Source organism: Hyperoodon ampullatus (assembly GCF_949752795.1).
Source record: "Hyperoodon ampullatus genome assembly, chromosome: 10".
NCBI lineage: Eukaryota > Metazoa > Chordata > Mammalia > Artiodactyla > Ziphiidae > Hyperoodon > Hyperoodon ampullatus.
Window position 1 is genome coordinate 9,777,008 of NC_136923.1, and position 17,915 is coordinate 9,794,922.

The 17,915-nt window shown below is 41.0% G+C and overlaps 1 protein-coding gene across 2 annotated transcripts in view; it reads right to left on the reverse strand.

Annotated features, from left to right (window-relative positions):
• The window catches only part of GRM7 (glutamate metabotropic receptor 7), a gene marked incomplete at both ends in the record, with an annotated part of 809,284 nt that overhangs the window by 265,828 nt on the left and 525,541 nt on the right, over positions 1-17,915 (reverse strand). For both annotated transcript variants that reach the window (XM_079713568.1, XM_079713567.1), the window contains one exon: positions 13,234-13,373. In XM_079713568.1, the coding sequence (XP_079569694.1) occupies positions 13,234-13,373 (140 nt within the window). The remainder of the gene's footprint in view (positions 1-13,233; positions 13,374-17,915) is intronic.

Here is a 17,915-nt window from a genome sequence, read left to right on the forward strand (position 1 = left end):
GCAGTGAAATTTGCAAGGCATCCAGGAAATCTTCAATAGTTTTGCTACAATCTTGCAAGCTAAGGACTACAAAGCAGATCAGTCAGTCTTCTGCAGACAGTCACCTCAAGTGGGATGATACTCATTTGCATAACAATAACAGTGATGAGAGAAGAGCTATTGGTTCCACCCCTCCTTGCCAGACTCCTGACATTCTAATCTGGCACTCTTGACTGAATCCTGTAAACTGGCATTTACAGCCAAGGTGATCTATACTATTTTTTTAAATTAATTAATTAATTTATTTTTGGCTGCGTTGGGTCCTCGTTGTTACGCACGGGCTTTCTCTAGTTGTGGCGAGAGGGGGCTACCCTTGGTTGCGGTGCAGGGGCTTCTCATTGCGGTGGCTTCTCTTGTTGCGGAGCACGGGCTCTAGGCGTGCGGGCTCAGTAGTTGTGGCGCGTGGGCTTAGCTGCTCCACGGCATGTGGGATCTTCCCAGCCCAGGGCTTGAACCCATGTCTCCTGCATTGGCAGGCGGATTCTTAACCACTGCACCACCAGGGAAGCCCGTGATCTATACTTTTAATGGAAAAAAAAAAAAAAACTATCAGGAAATAAACGCACAAATCATGTAACTGACTATTTACCAACTTCGATGTGAGCTTCTTATTGAAGCATAAATGATTTCAGGGCCATTTCAAACAGCCACTTACCTTTCCAATGCATATCCATCAATGTGTTAAAGCTCGCTTCCAGAGTGTGATTTCAAATGGCAGGCATCATGCTCCCTGCTAAGATAAAGACCCTCGTGCCCTATTCAGTCATTGTGAAGGCTCTGTTGCAATATGGCTGCACAATAAATCAAGAATGCCTTTGTTATTTATGAAAAGTTTCACCTTCTTGATATTTTCCCACTGCATCTTTTCTGTCTTCCTTGTTCTCTGCTTGTTACTTCTTCCTCACTGTCATAGTTGGGAGGACTGTTAAGCAGGCAATTGAAAACGCCCCCTACATCTGAACTGATGAGTGTTTGTTCAGGAGGTTGTAAGGAATGAACACCTGTTGGCCAGAGAGCTTGTCTGAATGGCGGGCGAGACAACTCCAAGACCTGAGACAAAGAGTGTAGCTGGAAGACCACTCCTCCTAGGCTCCCCTCACTCCATTTTCCCAGAAGGACAGAGATTTCTCCTTGGGCTCCATAATCAATCAAATGAGAGACGGTAACTGTTGAGGTCAGAAACTCACTGAAGCCACTTTTATTCTTAACAATGGGAAATCAGCTGTGCAGCTGTGTAAAGACCAGCCAGAACCTGCTCCCAGGCATGGGAAACACATTCATGAATTTGTCCTACTGAGGGCTGGACGGGGACATTGCTCATTCAGATTTACTTTGGAGGGGAGTTTACTACTCTCAACTGCAGATTTTTTGGAGAAGCTATCTGTAAACAGCATGCTACATCAAATACGGGAAAGGGAAAGATGTTATGAGCAAAACAGCCCTAGGAATGGCAGTGCTCACCTGAGAAAACGGGGTGTGGGGTCTTCCAGGTTCAGTAACCAGAAAAATGAACTTTTTTAGACTAAGCCCCCTACTTAGGACAGACACTGTAATTTAAACGGTGTGATAGCATGAATTATAGGGCTGACTTGCTTAAGTAACTGGAGTAGTTTAGGATGACATATACTCGGTGGTTGTGCTATTTTGGTTCTAAAGGTTAGAGGATAGTAGAAAAGCGAGATAAGTTTGACTTTTCACCTTGGCCTATGACATTTGACCAAGAATGAACCCTGAATGTGGGTAAAACTGATGCCACCAAGTAGCCTGTCACTATGTGTCCCAGAACTCCATTGAGGATGGCTCTGCACACAGCCAGTTTATCAGGGACTAAAGATTTCTAACTCTGATTACCTGCTCACAACAGCTTGCCTGCAACCACGCAGCTTAATAGGATCAAGGAAAGTAAAACTGTCTGTACTAATATGATTCTACAATCCAAAGTAATTCTTACCCAGGAAGATAAAAGTTACAAATATTTTTCAAGGTTTGTTTTAGGAACCTCCTGAAAATCCATCCATTTTGACAATGTATCACCCCATTCTCGGAAAAAAAAAAAAAAAGAAAAGAAAACATTTCCATCAGGGTAAATAGCTCATTTTCAGGACCAATAATCACTCAACTGGGCTAAATCCTCTCATGAAACAAGAGTTTCGCAAAAAGACTTGCTTCAAAATCCTCCTTGCTGGATCCACCGATTCAAAACTACACTATCACAGACTTTGCCCAAATCTGATCAAATCTCCCCCATTGAAAAAAGTCCCTTACTCCAGACAGCCAAACTGTAAAAAGATTTGCCCTTGACCTCTCTCTCCTGAGACTCTACCAAGACTTTCAAGATGGTAGCCCCCTTACTGCAGTGAACTACAAATGTGACTTTGCAATATCAACAGGCAATTTTGGTAGCCATGTCAGGGAGTTGACAGTCAATAACTTGCAAATTCCAAGCTATTTGCTACAATGTTCTACTGCTCTATGACCTTTTATATAGACCAGAGAATGTCAGAACTGTGTATACACCTAAGAGTGGAATTTCTAGCTCATATGGCAACTTTATGTTTAACTGTTTCAGGAAATGCCAATCTATTCTCTTTCTCTGCATTTCTGCTTTGTCATTTAAAGAGAAATAATGCAATGAGAGCAAAATGCTCAGGATTGTGGAGGCTAAAAGAGGAAAACGTTGGAGGTCATCAGAACTTTCCCTTGTAGCTTAGCTAAGCCTCCTATGGTATTGGCATCACTTCCTCTTCTGTTAATCTTCAATCCCAACCCCTCACTTGAGAGGGATTCTGTCTACTTATCATGAATTTAGGGTTCTTAACTCAGGGTTCTTCCCCAGACTTTTCCAGGTATGTGATTAGAACATTTCTCAAACAGATTAGCTCAATTAGATACTAAAGATGCTTAAGAAAACTGCATACAATTCTTATCTGTTTACACAAATAACGTTAACGCTCTAAGATAGACTCAAGGATGTATTTTACAACATGGGGAATATGGGCAATATTATGCAATAACTGTAAATGGAAAGTGACCTCTCAAATCTGTACAAAAAATATTTAACTAAAATATGACACTGATAGAGGGGTATTAAAATTTTTTAAAATTAAAAAGAAAAAATTTTAAAAAGAATGTTGAGAACGTAATATGGATTTTATAGGCTTCATCGAAAAGCAAAGTTATGTAGTACAGAACTGTGGTTAGACAAAATAATCTGCCCCCTCTAACCCCTCCCCCCAACAAAGATTTCCACATCTTAATTTCTTGACCTGTCAATATGTTACATTACATGGCGAAAGAGACTCTGCAGATAGAATAAGGTTACAGGCCTTAAAATAAGGAGATTATCCTGGATTATCTGGGTGAGCCCCATGTAATCCCACTGGCCCTTCGAGCGAGCGCAGGAGGAAGGCAGAAGAGTCAGTGAGAGATGCAACTGCAATAGAGGAGACAGGAAGCCTTGGAAGCATGAGAGGGACTCGAGGAATGAACGGCAGCCAATGCATCAAGGCGGCCTGGAGAAGCCGGCAGCAGAGAAACAGAGACCTCAGTCCCACAACCACAAGAACTAAATACTGCCAAGGACCTGGCAGGAAACACATTCTCCCCTAGAGGCTCCAGAAAGAAACAACCCTGTTGGTAGCTTGATTTTAGCCCAGTGGGATCCCTATTGGACCTGTGACCCACAGAACCACAAGATAAGAAATTTGTGGTGTTTTATGTAACCACATTTCTGGTAATTATTATTTTTTAAAAAAGATTTTTTTATGTGGACCATTTTTCAAGTCTTTATTGAATTTGTTACAATATTGCTTCTGTTTTATGGTTTTGGTCGTTTGGCCATGAGGCATGTGGGATCTTAGCTCCCCAACAAGGGATTAAACCTGCACCCCTGGAATTGGAAGGCGAAATCTCAACCACTGGACTGCCAGGGAAGTCCCTCTGGTAATTATTTACGGCAGCAAGAAATATGACAAGAAGTATGACCATGAATCTCATATGCTTACTTTTATCGGGGGAGTATAGCAATTCATTCTCAAAGGGTCCTGGTGAAGTAGCTGTTTTGCTTGACCTGACTCGATTTTAAATACACAAGGGGACTGAGGTTCAAAGACAGTAAATGATTTGCTTTATCTGAGGAAATAGGACTCAAAACTTGTGCTTTCGATGTTGTCCTACCTTATAAGACTATCTCACGGTGGGTTGAAAACACTTCAAATCCGATTCCCACATTTTCATTTTAACACCATCAGGACATCCTCAGATTTTTGGCTTCCCAGGGTAAACAGTTAGGCAGAAGCTACATAAACTCATCTCTTTCCTTTTCTAATTTCGGAGTGGCAACAACAGGTGAGAATCCCTGTTATAACACTTGAGCTCTCTAAACTCATCCTTCTTATCATTTCTTCCTTCAAATGTATTTTGCCTGAGCCCAAAACACAGTGAGTAATGAAATTCAACAATTTCCCCACAGAACATAGGCACATATTAATAAACAAGAAGTGATTTGCTGGAACGCCTACAATGCAAACGAGAAATAATGGGGGTCAGGCTTCTGTAATGCACATGTTTATGAAACCATATTGATAATTATAAATACTATTCATCTTCCAGACGTTCATAGACAGAACACAGTTATACATCATTGGTTACTAGAAGAAATGCTGACAACACAAGGGTGATCTTGGTTTCTTTCATTTTCAGTTTGTTTCAGAATATGTACAAATATATGCTTCCACACAAAAGCATTATCTTCACTAAAGCAGTTCTCTTTTTCAGGCTGTATTTATTGACCCTTTTAAAAAAACATTATTACATACTTATGGCTGTTTTGGTTCATTAACACTATATTATTGTTGATTTTTAGAAAACAATTCCCAGAGACCATTTATAAAAAGCCAAGCATACGTGGAAACCAAATTAGTGGAGATAAGTTAGAAACTACTCTAAGTCTAGATGAGGTGAATGAAATGAGATGCCTGTGGGTGTAAGGAATGAGGTGAGTGGGTGGAGTTAGTGGGGTGTCAGGCAGTAAGGGATAGTGGGGTCTGTGGTGACATGGAGAACACACACCGTGTCTGAAGTGGGAAGCCTCTACTTAGATCCAATTAGCTGTTACTGCATGGGACAAAGGCATATTATTGTCTGATCTGATTTTTCAAAAGAAAAGCCAAAAATATAGTCATTCTTATGAAATTTCTTGATTCTTAAAATATTAGCAAGGAATTAAGTTTTTAAACACACCTGCTGTTTGTATTCTGTTTGAGATCTCTAGTGTCAAGTTGGCTGACAACTGGAAAGCAGTACATACTCTACCGGATTGGTACATGTCCTGTGTAAAATATCACAGATTTAGAGACGCTGACAAACGGAAATAACGTTTGGCGCTCTGGTCTCAGGTTAAATGCCATCTTGTCAGAGAGGCTGTCCTTGTCCTGGTTCACAGACCTAGGGACTGGGCAGGACCATGGTTATAAACCAGAGCCCCACGACCCTAAATCCTTTGTTGTTTTGACCCTTTCTCTAATGCAGCATTAAAACCTAGAGAGGCAGGCAGGCAGCGGATGGGACCAGTGTTAATGGTGTGATTATGAATTAATTCACTTTCACCAACACAAAAGTAGCCACTGACTCTGCTGCTTGATCCCTCAAGAATAATAATCCCACTCTGTGTTCTCAGATAGCCACAGATAGGTTTCTAAACCTAAAGAACAACTGGAACAAAATTAAAACCAATTCTTTTATCCCTTTTCCTCCTTTCTTCCTGACTGGCTTTATCATTCAGAGACCAAAAGAGTACCTTGCAGTGTGAGCCAGCTTTCAGACCACTTGTAAAATTCTTAAGAAACTTGTCTGGTAAACCAAGGTCTTGAATGGATCCCTGAATCACATGGAATTGCTGACTGCAGTAGAATTCTGGATGCATCTTCTCATCCGTTCATGCAACAAGCACTGGGAATTCTGACAAATCAAAACTGACAAGCCCAGCCCTAAGTAATTTATAACATAATTCAACTGTCTGCTTATCTACTCATCTATTTAATATAAAACAAGCCATTTTTACATGCTAAGTATTATGCTAGGTGCTGCGGTATAAAGAAGAAAAAAATACAGCTGAGTACTAGAAACTGACATTTTCAACAGTTATGGATGAGGCGATAAACTAAGGATATTACATTATCGTTACTGTTGCTGTTGTAGCTAACATTTGTTGAATAGTTACTATGTGCCAGGCACTGTTTTAAGTGTGCTACATACAGTACTACATTTAATTCTAACAATAACCTTATGAAATTGGTACTATTGTAATCCTGCTTTACAGCTAGTAAGTGGCAGAGCTGAGACTCAGATCCATTTAATCAGGTTAGCTGCAAACCTGTAGCCTTAATCATTGATAACAAAACTATAAATTATAAGATATGAGCCATTAATTATGATGAACAATACAGTGATTCCGTAAAAGAAGCCTTCACACTGAAGCTGAAAGAAGTACTAGATTTTGACAACTTACATATTTTTCTCTTTGTCAGCATTGATTATGGCTATCCATTACCCCATATCTCACGCAGTACATTGAAAATTAGGAGTGTGATTGGACTTCTAAAACATTTTTACTGTTGCAATTATGAAACAATAGAGTGATTAGTAGTTTTACGGGCACTGTAAGCAAGTCTTGATTTGGGGAGAGATAATTGGATAAAACAGTAATTGCAGCAATCAACCGTACTTTTTATGTCTTTAAACACGCGTGAAAGCCTAAATTCTACCTGGGGTGAAAGATTCAATATTTAACAAAATCACAACTCTTAAAATTAATTTTTTATCATCTCAGTTTAATGAAATCTGAAAAAATTCTGCTTATTGAGGGTAGGCTGACATTTTATTTCCCCCAATTTGGGCACATTAAAACAAAAACATTTTTGTTTTTTCATTTTGGATTGCTGTAGTGAATGAGATAGTAGATAGAAAAGTTATCACACTTAAGTCGCCTTCATTCATTGATAAGGGAACAATCCAGAGGGGCTATAAATGGCTTCCAGTAAAGGTTTCCTAGGGCTCAAAGGATGTCACCTCCACCTAGTTTCCCTAAGTTTTGCCTCATTTTCCCTGGAGCTCCTGGCTCTGTGGCCTCCAAATGGCTCCCTGGGGCTCCTGAGGGCCACACCCACTTCCAATAGGAGGTGTTGGATTGGCTGGCAGATTTCCAGTGGTTCATCCTGATTGGACAGTTTACCGTCCATCATCATTATGGCCACGGTGATTGGCTTAAGCTAAATCAGGTGTGGCCCCTGGACTTGGGAACTACACCGGGCAGACCACATGGCTAAAAGAAGCTTGGGCGCTCTTCCCAGAGGGAAGAAGTGTGCTGTGGCTGCTTTCTGTAGAAAATGTCTACCATTAAAAAGAGTGCGTGCTAATTTTACATGTCTTTATATATTAACAACAACAACAAGCCCAAATGGCTGCCGTGTTCCAGATACTAGTTCTACTAGGTACATGAAACAATAATTAAAACATAGATTCTTTTAGGAGTTTTCAGTCCCTAGGTGGAAAGTCAGTTCAACAGGGAACAAATCACTTAAAAAGCCCCCCACACCTCAGAAGATCACAAAGTTGGACTAGCCCACATACGGGCAGATGACAGAGGTGCCAATAGAGGTTAAGTGATATTTATTCAACCTTCCACTTAAGAGAGTGTGCAGTTCACTGTAGGAAGCTGCCCATTAAGAGTAGTTTTTTTTTTTTTTTTTAACTTTAATCAACAATTTGGGATTTTAAAGAATGTCAGTTATTTGAAAAAAGAACATTTTAGGTGTATCTAAATTTCCTACTAATTGCAAGTAACTGTAAGATGACAGAAGTCACCTTTGTTTCTAATATGCAAAACAGATGTAGAGTTTATTCACATTATAAATTTATAAGTTTTTAAACTATCTACGTTTCATTTCTTGCCTTTTTTCCCAAAATATTCCCCATTCCAATTTTTAAACAGGACTGCATTATTCATTTTAAAATATTTTTTCCTCTTCTCCATCTTGGGAACTACTACTTATCCTTCAAATTCCAGTTCAAATATAAGTCAGTGCCTTAAATCAGAACCTATCTAAATGCTGTAAATGCAATTTATCAATTACAGAGCCCTGATCCTATTCTGGGAACTCCAAGGGCAGGGACGTGCCCCTCGTTTCTCCCAGCATCTCCAGGAGCTCCATCCTTCCTGACACCCTGCAGAAGAGCAATGGATAGGGTTGCATTATCCCTTTGCCTGCTTCTCTGCCAGGAAAAATTTTTTCTGGAATCTCTGCATCATACTGTACAAACCTGAGAAAATAAATTAGGGTTCTTTCTGTAGGGGTGGTTAAGTGGGAGAGTGAATGGCTTTGCTCTTAATGATTTCCTTCTGATGAATTCTTGTTGGTGCAGAAATATTGTAGTAGCAAACCATGCGGTCATGTGTTAGCCTGAGAGGAGACAGGGCCTACAGCTATTACTCCGCCAGTGAGGGCTCAGGGTGGCATTCTGTAACAGACACAGTGCACTCCTAGGCATCTACATTCCAGAGGATCGGGTACAGAATGGCAAGCAGTCTGGTCTATAGCCCTGGGATTATAAGACTCTAAAACCTTGACTTCTTACCTAAGAAACTCATTTGCAATTACTGACAACAGAGAAAGCTCTCCAGAAAACTCCATTTGCTAGAGATGATCTAACTGGGGATTGAAAGAGTACCCCCAAGTCTGTAAATGAGAAGTACCCTTGTTACGTGACATACTTTGTTTTATTTCGTTGACTAGGAGAAAGCAAACCTACAAAACTAAGCTTGCCCCAAATTCACTCTCACAGAACTTTTAAGTGAATCAGAATAATTAGAGGGAAAGTAATATCTTGAGCACGGTGATGTTGGAGGGACAGGATACCAACCACTGGATAGGCTATGGGCTATGGCCCGGGTCTTCAGTGAGAAGGGTGGAGTGCCCTCTGAGCACTGCATTTACCTCCATTTTAGTTTTCTCTTGGTGATTCAAATTGGACTTTACAGTATCTTAAGGAGCCCATAAAAGGCATTAACATGGTAACCTCTTTCCAAGGCCACTTATCACAGTGGCCACCCTCTGAATTAACCCAGCCCTTCACGGGTCTAAAATTGTCCTGTTCCTGGCTCAGCCATTTGTACCTTTAAGGTGCATGCTATCCTGAGCCTCAATTACTGGGTTCAGCTGAGGACTCGTGGTCCTGTCTGCTCTTCCTGCCATACCACTCTCAGCATGACAAAGTAGAATCAGAAATGTTCCTATTCAGTGCTAAGTCAAGCATACATCCCTGGTCTAGCTTCCATAAACAAAAACAAAAGTCCAAAGTATTTATGGTCAGCCCAACTTGCCAGGCAAATGAAACAGAATCTTTTAAATTGGGTGCTGTTTAGAGTAGTTGGACTGGAACTGTGTCATTTTCTATGAGGTTTTTCAAGGCCTTGGGTTCTCTGCTATTACAGTTTCTCTCTCTCTCTTTCTCTAATGGATTTCAAGGCCAGTTATAGATTAACAACTTACATTTTTTTTTTTTGTAACTATGACCTGAAACTCTTTTCTGAGCTTCAGATTTATATCCGTTTCATTAGGCTTTCATATATTTGGGAAGACTCAACTGGGATTCTCAATTTTTCTCCTCCCATTCCCAGGGGTCTCCCTAATCTCTTGTTATAGCATCCAAATGGCCTCAACCTATAAACGTGGGATTCACTCTGGATTATTTTTCCTTCAAACCCAGTATTATTTTCCCTTTAATCCCAGTACTGAATCCATCACTAAATTATGTTATTCTTCCTATAAGATATATATGTAATTATAGATTTACATATACATATATATACACACACACACACATATATATATATGTGTGTGTGTGTGTTTCCACTCATTTCATTACATCTCCACTATTACCACACTCTCGAAGCCAGTGGTTCTCAAAGTAAATACCATCAGCATAACACAGGGACTCCTTAGAAAGGCAAATATTTGGGCCTCCTTCCACTCCCAGATGTTCTGAATCAGAGACTCTGTGGGTGGGCCCAGCAATATGTGTTTTCACAAGCCTTCCAGATGGCTATGTTGCACACTGACGTTTGAGAACCCCTCACTAAGCCATTCTATTTTAGCTCGACAACTGCAGTGCACTCTTAATTGGTCTTGCCACTCCCATGCTTGCCCTTTGCTATTCATTACCTTCTCAGCAGACAAAATAATTTTTATTCCTAATTCTGATCCAGTCACTCCCTTGCTTAATACTTCTCTGTGGCTTTGAAATGCACTCAGAATAAAATTTTAGAAATATTTACCATGGCCTACAAGGGACTGCCTGCTCTGGCTCTTACCTACTGCCCTAACTTCTCCTCCCCGTCCCCTCCCTTAGCTATACCACGGTGGTGTCCGCCTCCTGACCTGCTCCGTGGATCAGTCGTTCTCCCCCCATCATCTGCTCCTCATCCAGTAGGCCCCTCTCCACCTCCATTATTCCTTCTCCCAGCCTGCCTCTTACCACACTTGGGAATTTCCACACACATATCTCTTGTTTACCATGTAACTCTGCCCTAGATGTTCAATTATGTGCAAACAGGGACCATGTTTATTTCGATTTCCACTGTGTACATACTGCCTCCCACAATGCTTATCACATGACAGGTGCTTTCAAACAAACAAACAAAAAAACCTCCTTGTTGAATGGCTAACAAGATACAATTCATATAAAGCTTAAAATACAAACCAAACAAAGAATAATCTTCCTGTTAGCTCACTGGGATGGCGGACCTTGAGAGAGAAAGAACAGGAGAGATACAAGCAGAGCCACGCAGGACAATGTACAAAGGAGGTAAACATCCTGTCATGGCTTCATCAATCCCCCATTTATGCACAATCCTTTCTTCTAAAAATCATGACCCAAGCTCTACTGCCCCCAAGACATCAATTTTGCATTCTACTCTCAAAAAGCCCTGATCTCAATCATTTCCAAAGTGCCTCCTAAGGCGTACACCAATAAAGGCTAATGGCATAATTTCCAGGTTTGGAAGAGGCATTAGAAGGACTTTTCTGGGATAGGACCTGTGATGGTTCTTTGTATGTGTCAACTTGATGAGGCCACGGGGGTGCCCCAGTATTTGGTTATATGTTATACAGGGTCTGTCTGTGAGGGAGTTTCTGGATGAGATACACATTTGAATTGGTGACTGACTAAAGCAGTTACTCACCAGTGTATGTGCACCTCAGATAATCTGAGGGGCTGAGCAGAATTAAAGTCTGAATATGAGAGAATCCTCTTTCTCTCTGCCTACCTTTGAGCTGGGACATCAGTCTTCTGCTGCCTTCACACTCAGACTGGAGCTTACACCATTAACTCTCCTGGGTCTCCAGCTTGCCAAGTGCAGATCTTGGGACTTCTCAGTCTTCATAAGAATTGTGAGCCAATTTCTTATAATCTATCTATCTATCTATCTATCTATCTATCTATCTATCTATCTTATTGGTTCTGTTTCTCTGGAGAACGCATAATAATGCAGGGCCCTGCCGGACACAAGAAAATCGTGTTTGTGTATATTACTATTTCAAAGTAGATCTGTGGACCTTGGCGAGCCCTACCTGATTTATAAGGCTTACCCAATATACCTGTCCATGATATCCCTAGTGAATGTCATACTCAAGCTTGATGCCACATCAAAGGACCTGCTGTAGAACTTCTTGAAGTGTAAACGATCCAGCACATCTCAGCAGAAGAGGCCCTGCAGCACCCCTGCTGCTCTGACTTCTGCCATCACCCCCAGGCTCCAGGACCTCAGCCACCAGGCTCAGGCCTGGCCTATTTAAGTTCTCTCCCAGGAGGGGAAGAAAAGCAGGGGATGCATGGTGTGCTGAGCTCCAGCTGTGCTGGGCCCAGCCAGGGTGGAGGGAACCTAGCCCGTGTGTTCTTTATTCCCTGGGAAGACTAGGTATATTCATTTAAACTAACCATTAATTTCAAACAGGGCATTGTAAATACTATTAGAAGCACATTATTGAATGTTGAACCTGAAATATTAAAAAAATGACCAAAAAAAACTTAAAAAGGTGGTTGGAAAGCTGTCAGCTAACACCTAGGCAGGCATATTCCAAACAGAACCACTTCAGGGGAATGTAAATGATAATCACACAAGACCACTCCATTATGATGGTGGAACAAGACAAAACAAGGTCACTCTGCCATCATGTGTGAAATTAGACACAAACAAGGATGCTCTACAACCACAAAAATAACTAGACATCTCCCTTTTCCAGTTCACATAACTAGACATCTCTCTTTTCCAGTTCACATAAGTGTCTACTGTTTTTTTGTTAGTGATGATTCTTGCCCAGCTCTTGTCGTCTCACCTCCTAGATCAAAATCACCAAGACGCTGAGTTATCAAATTGTCTCTACTTCCTAAGATGACCTAACCCAAAACTGATCCCTGCTTCCTGAAACTTTCTTAGAAACACCCAACGCAGCCCAAACTCTACAGTGAATCCCATCTGAACTCCTACAACCTGAAGAAGCTTTGGTGGCAGGAGCTTGTTTTTCATGCAGCGAGTTAAAGAAACCTAACTGTGTTTGACTACAGATGACTTCCTAATGGGCTCTGGCTAGTGAACTTTGACATAACCTTGCACAAGGAAGTGCTTGCTCACTCAAGGTCATGCTTTACAGAAAGAAGGAGTGGTTATGGAAATTAACACTGATGTTACCCAGAGATTCTCAGTATAAGCCAAAGTGACTCAGTAAAAAACTAAACAAACAAACAAACAGAAAAACACCAGCAAATAAGGAAGGAAGGAAGGACAGAAGGGAAAAATAATTTAACCAAGATTAAGATCTCCTCAAAGTATTAAAGTATTAGCTGGTAACTTGTCTGTAAAGCAATCAGAGCCTCAGATTAAACGAGATGATTCACATAGTTGCCGAGTATAACGTCAGGCATGAACCACACACACATTTCCTATCCGCGCCATCATCATTGTTATCATTGCTGTATTATTATTATTGGTCATCAGTCCCTGCTGATGCCCGTAACAAGTTGTATGTTCACTTGCGGATGCTCACAAACATACAGACGAGAAACGTCTGCCTCAGGGTGCATATTAAAAGTCTGTTCATTCATCACAAAAGCAACGGAAGAGGAACAAGCAAAACTCACATTGAGCTGCAGTTCATCTGTCCACTGTCCGATCAGGCGGTAACCAGGGTTGGTGGTGTTTGTGGTCTGGTACTGGAAGATGTCGTAACGCCCAGGAGCGTCCCCATTCTTGTTAAACATGACTGGGGTGCCTGCGCTGCCTGGTGAAGACAAGACAAAGACAGATTTTAGAGTTAAACGAGTTTCCTTCTATCTCTTGCTTCCTGGGTAATGGTCTGGAGACCTGGTGATGAACAAGGTAGCTAGGAGGTAGCCTTGCTGTTTAATAGGTTCCCCCAAGATGCCCCCTGAAATTCCTGGGCAAGTCATCACGATGGTCTGCGAATGCTAATTATGAAAGATGGGAAGACAACCTGCTTCCCCCTTTGAACAGCTCAGTTTTTTAATATCTTAAAATATTTTGATATACTTTGTCCTCTCTTTTAAGGAATAACAATCAAATGCATTACTTTCAAGAGAAAATATTAAGCTTTGTTGTTGTTGTCATTATTATTTTAGTGTCCCTCAAACACTAAATTGTGGTCAATAAAGAATCATTTCAAGAAATAATAAATACATTTTAAAAATGAAATACAAGAGAATCAAAAAACAAGCTCAAAAGTTCACTTACATACATGGTTGAATACTCACTGCATTTTAAAAATATTTTTGGCTCATTATTTCTAATTTGCTTTTAACGATAACCAGTCTTAAATGCTTAGCAGTTTGCCTGGTGAATGCTTAATAAACAATGGATTCTTTCTCAATTTTCTATTTGGGTCTTATTTAAAATGTCTATCTTGGGCTTCCCTGGTGGCGCAGTGGTTGAGAGTCTGCCTGCCGATTCAGGGGACATGGGTTCGTGCCCCAGTCTGGGAGGATCCCACATGCCATGGAGCGGCTGGGACCATGAGCCATGACCGCTGAGCCTGCGCGTCCCGAGCCTGTGCTCCGCAACGGGAGAGGCCGCAACAGTGAGAGGCCCGCGTACCGCAAAAAAACAAAACAACAACAACAACAACAACAATGTCAGCTTCTAATGGTGGCAGAACTCTGCATCTGGCTAGTAGTCATTAGCTTCTGCAGAATTTGGGCCAATGTAGTATTTGCATTGATGACATGGATGAAAGAAGAACTAAGGCACGTTAACTGGACAGGAGAGAGAACGCTTGAAACAGTAAAAAAGGGTGTCTACACTAAGGAAGCAGGCATGACACTGAGAGTGATCCCACACAAACGATCACTCATCACAGGAATGATGTTAAAAATAAAAGGGGCCAGAAAGAGGGACAATATATTGGGTGACAAGAGGCGTATGAAGTTGCAATCCTGGGCTGAAAGTTACCCCTGCTGGAAGAGAGGGTCCAGCATGTAGGCAGGATACAGGGGCAGCTGAAAGGAACTCCACACTATTTTACAAATGTCAGGCACAGACTTTTATGACACTTCTGCCTATTAAAAAAAAAAATCAGAACTTGTGGTAGGTTGCAAAATGGTTCCCCAGGTAGGTCTAAGTCCTAACCCCCAGAACCTGTGAATGTCAACACGCTTGGCAAAGAGATTTTGCAGATATGATTAAATGAAGGGTCATGAGATGAGAGAGATTATCCTGGATAATGTAGGTGGGCCCAGTATAATCACAATGGCCCTTACAAGAGGCAGCAGGAGTCAAAGGAGGAAGAAGATGTGAGGATGAAAACAAGAGGCTTAGGGTGATGCAAGGAAGGGGTCCTGAGCCCCGGAAGTGCAGGTGGCCTTTAGAAGCTAGAAAAAGCAAGGGAGCAGATACTCCCCCAGAGCCTCTAAAAGGAACCAGCCCTGCCTCCACCTTAACTAAAGCTCAGAGAGACCTGTATCAGACTTCCAAACTACAGAACTATAAGATAATAAATGTGTGTTGTTTAAGCTAGCAAATATATGGTAATCTTTTAATGGCAGCAATAGGAAACTAATACAAACCTGGAGGACACAGAGCAATGAGCTTCCTAATTTTACAGGTGAGGAAGTATACTTAGGTTCAGAGAGGGCAATCATTTGCCTCAGGCCCACTCCGCTCATTAAATTTGAATAGTGCACAATAACTGGCTCTGAAATCCCCTAGAAAGGGTTTAAATTCCAGGTCTACCACTTCCTATATGTGTGACCTGTATCAAATTATTCAGTCTTCCTCTACTTCTGAGTGTCACTAATACCATTGTCATAGGGTTAGTAAGAATTAAATGTAGCAATGTACACAAGGTGCTTAGTCCCATGCCTTACATAATAAATGCTCAATAGATGGCCATGATTTTTTTTTATAGTTTTCACTTTTATTATTGTTTTCTTTGCTAATATCTCAGGACCAGACCCTGACACATGCCGTCAGACCCCCAGACCAATAATGTTTTCCAATGCATCAAAGGAGTCTCTCCTAACTGGTATTTAATTTAAATTTCTCCATTGGTGTAAACATTTAAAAAATTTTCCAAACAGCAGGCTAGAATCCACTCTGGGAATGGGCATTCATCTATGAGCAATGCTGATTTCATCCTACGAACTTGAATCTGTGGCTGAATCTGTGTGTGGCCAAGGGCACCATTTCAATTTGTTTCTTCTCTGTTTCACCTAGACACTATCCCCATGGTCCACAAAGACACCCCTTTAAGCACTCTCTGTAGAGGAATCAACAGAAGTGTTTCTTATTATTTTTCAGGAAGACGTTAATATTCAGATAGTCACCTCTCTTTTCTTTCACATTGGATACTAGGATTCATGTTGTGCTTTGCTATAATTCTACAGCTTCTAGTCATTAAGTAATAGGACGTGAGCTTTTCAGAGTCTTTGAGAGGATGGAGGAAGAATATCAGAGGCCTGGGGCTCCAAAGGATCTCAGCCCACCAGGTAAATATTCATCAGAAAGGTACATACTGCCTCATCTCTCTCTCTCTCTCTCTCCTTACAATCCTTGTGAGGAGAAATGATTCTTGTGCTGCCCTTTCCATTCTCATTAAAGTTCATGCTTAGAAAAAATAAGGCAGAAGAGCTGAATACATTACCTAAGTGATGTGTAACCATGTATGGTGTGGCTCTGACCTTTTTGATGGATTCTACAATGCAACTGGCATTTTTCAGGCAGTTCTTTTTTTCCCACACAACTCCTTTTCAACATCACCCCCTGAACTTCTTGAAAGAGAAAAAGAGGGATTGTGTTCAGTGAACTCTATATCAAAAAAAAATAATGATAATAATAAGGGTCAAACAAATCCAGAGAAAATAAATAAGTTATCAAAGGAGAAGCAATCCTCTGCAGGAACCTCCACAATGTATCAGGGCCGGAACACAAGTGTCCTAAAGTCAAGGAAACAGGGCCACTTGACCAGATGGGATACTCAGAGGAGAGGATGGCTGAGAGAAGGCACTCAAGTAGGAAATCTCCTTCCCAGATGAGAGTATCTGAGTGAAATTCCTTTTTTTTTCCCCCTGGATCAAGAAGGATTGGAGATATACGATGCTCTGATGACAAAACAGTCTTCAGCATCAAAGTACTGACCTGACAGGTTTTCTCTTCTCTTCTTACTACTCCATACACAGATTCCAGAAAGGCTACCTTGATTTGTGTTCCAGTTACCTTTCGCTGCTCAACCAACTATCCTAAAATGTGGCACTCAAAAAAAAAAAAAAAAAAAAAAAAGACAATCTGTACTTTGTAATTTGGGCAGGGCTTGGCAGAAACAGTGCCTCTCTGGTCCACTCACATCAGCTGGGGCTATGGTTGGAGCACCCACGTGCAGCCTGACCCTTGGCTTCTTGGCTTCCTCCTAACGTGGTAGCTGTGTTCGTAATACAGAAGTCACAAGAGAACCATGCAGAAGCCCTATGGCATTTTGTACCATAGAAGTCACATAGTGCCACTTCTGTATTAGCCACAGGCTCACTCAGACTCAAGGCGGCGGGGGGAATACAGACCTCACCCTCGATGAAGAAAAGCTAACTTCTTGTTTCAAGAAGACCACATGAGATATGCCATCTTTATAAAATATACCTCAACCCAATTTGTTTTCTGGAAAGGAGTAAATCTAGGTACAGACAGGCTTCACATTAAAGACTTCACTATATAACAATTCTCTAAGGTTGTGTATCCAAGACAACAAATTTGTTAAATTGACAAATATTGACATCTGGTTGGATGGGCCAACATCCAACATCAAGATAACTCAAATTTAGGCTCAGGACATTGCATTCATTTGGGATGACATAATTAGCCATCTTTTCTGTTGGTGCACAAGGGGAGGTTAAGTGATTGCTGAAGATGTAGCAATACTTTTAGAGCATTCTATTATCACTTCCTAAATTGACGCTTCCATAAATGTGAAGGTTGGAGTTATTAAACTGTACACTACTGGTCTGGAACAGAGCTCCCAGGGGTATGGAAAATTCTGTTCTGAAGTAACAGAAGAGCACGATTAAGCTTACTGAGACCAAAAAAAATCAAGATTTTTCTAAAACATGCATAAGAGAGGCTACATTTTTCACAATGGACTAGAAAGAAACCTGAGTTTTAGGTCTGTCTCTGTCATTTGCTAGCTGTGGTTGGACAAATATTTTCTTCTCTCTAAAATGTGATTCCTTTATCTAAAAGTCAGGAAATTGAATGAGTAAAAAAATGTCAAGCTTCTTTTCACCCTAATAGTTGCTCACTTAAAGCGACATGAAAGCCACTTAAC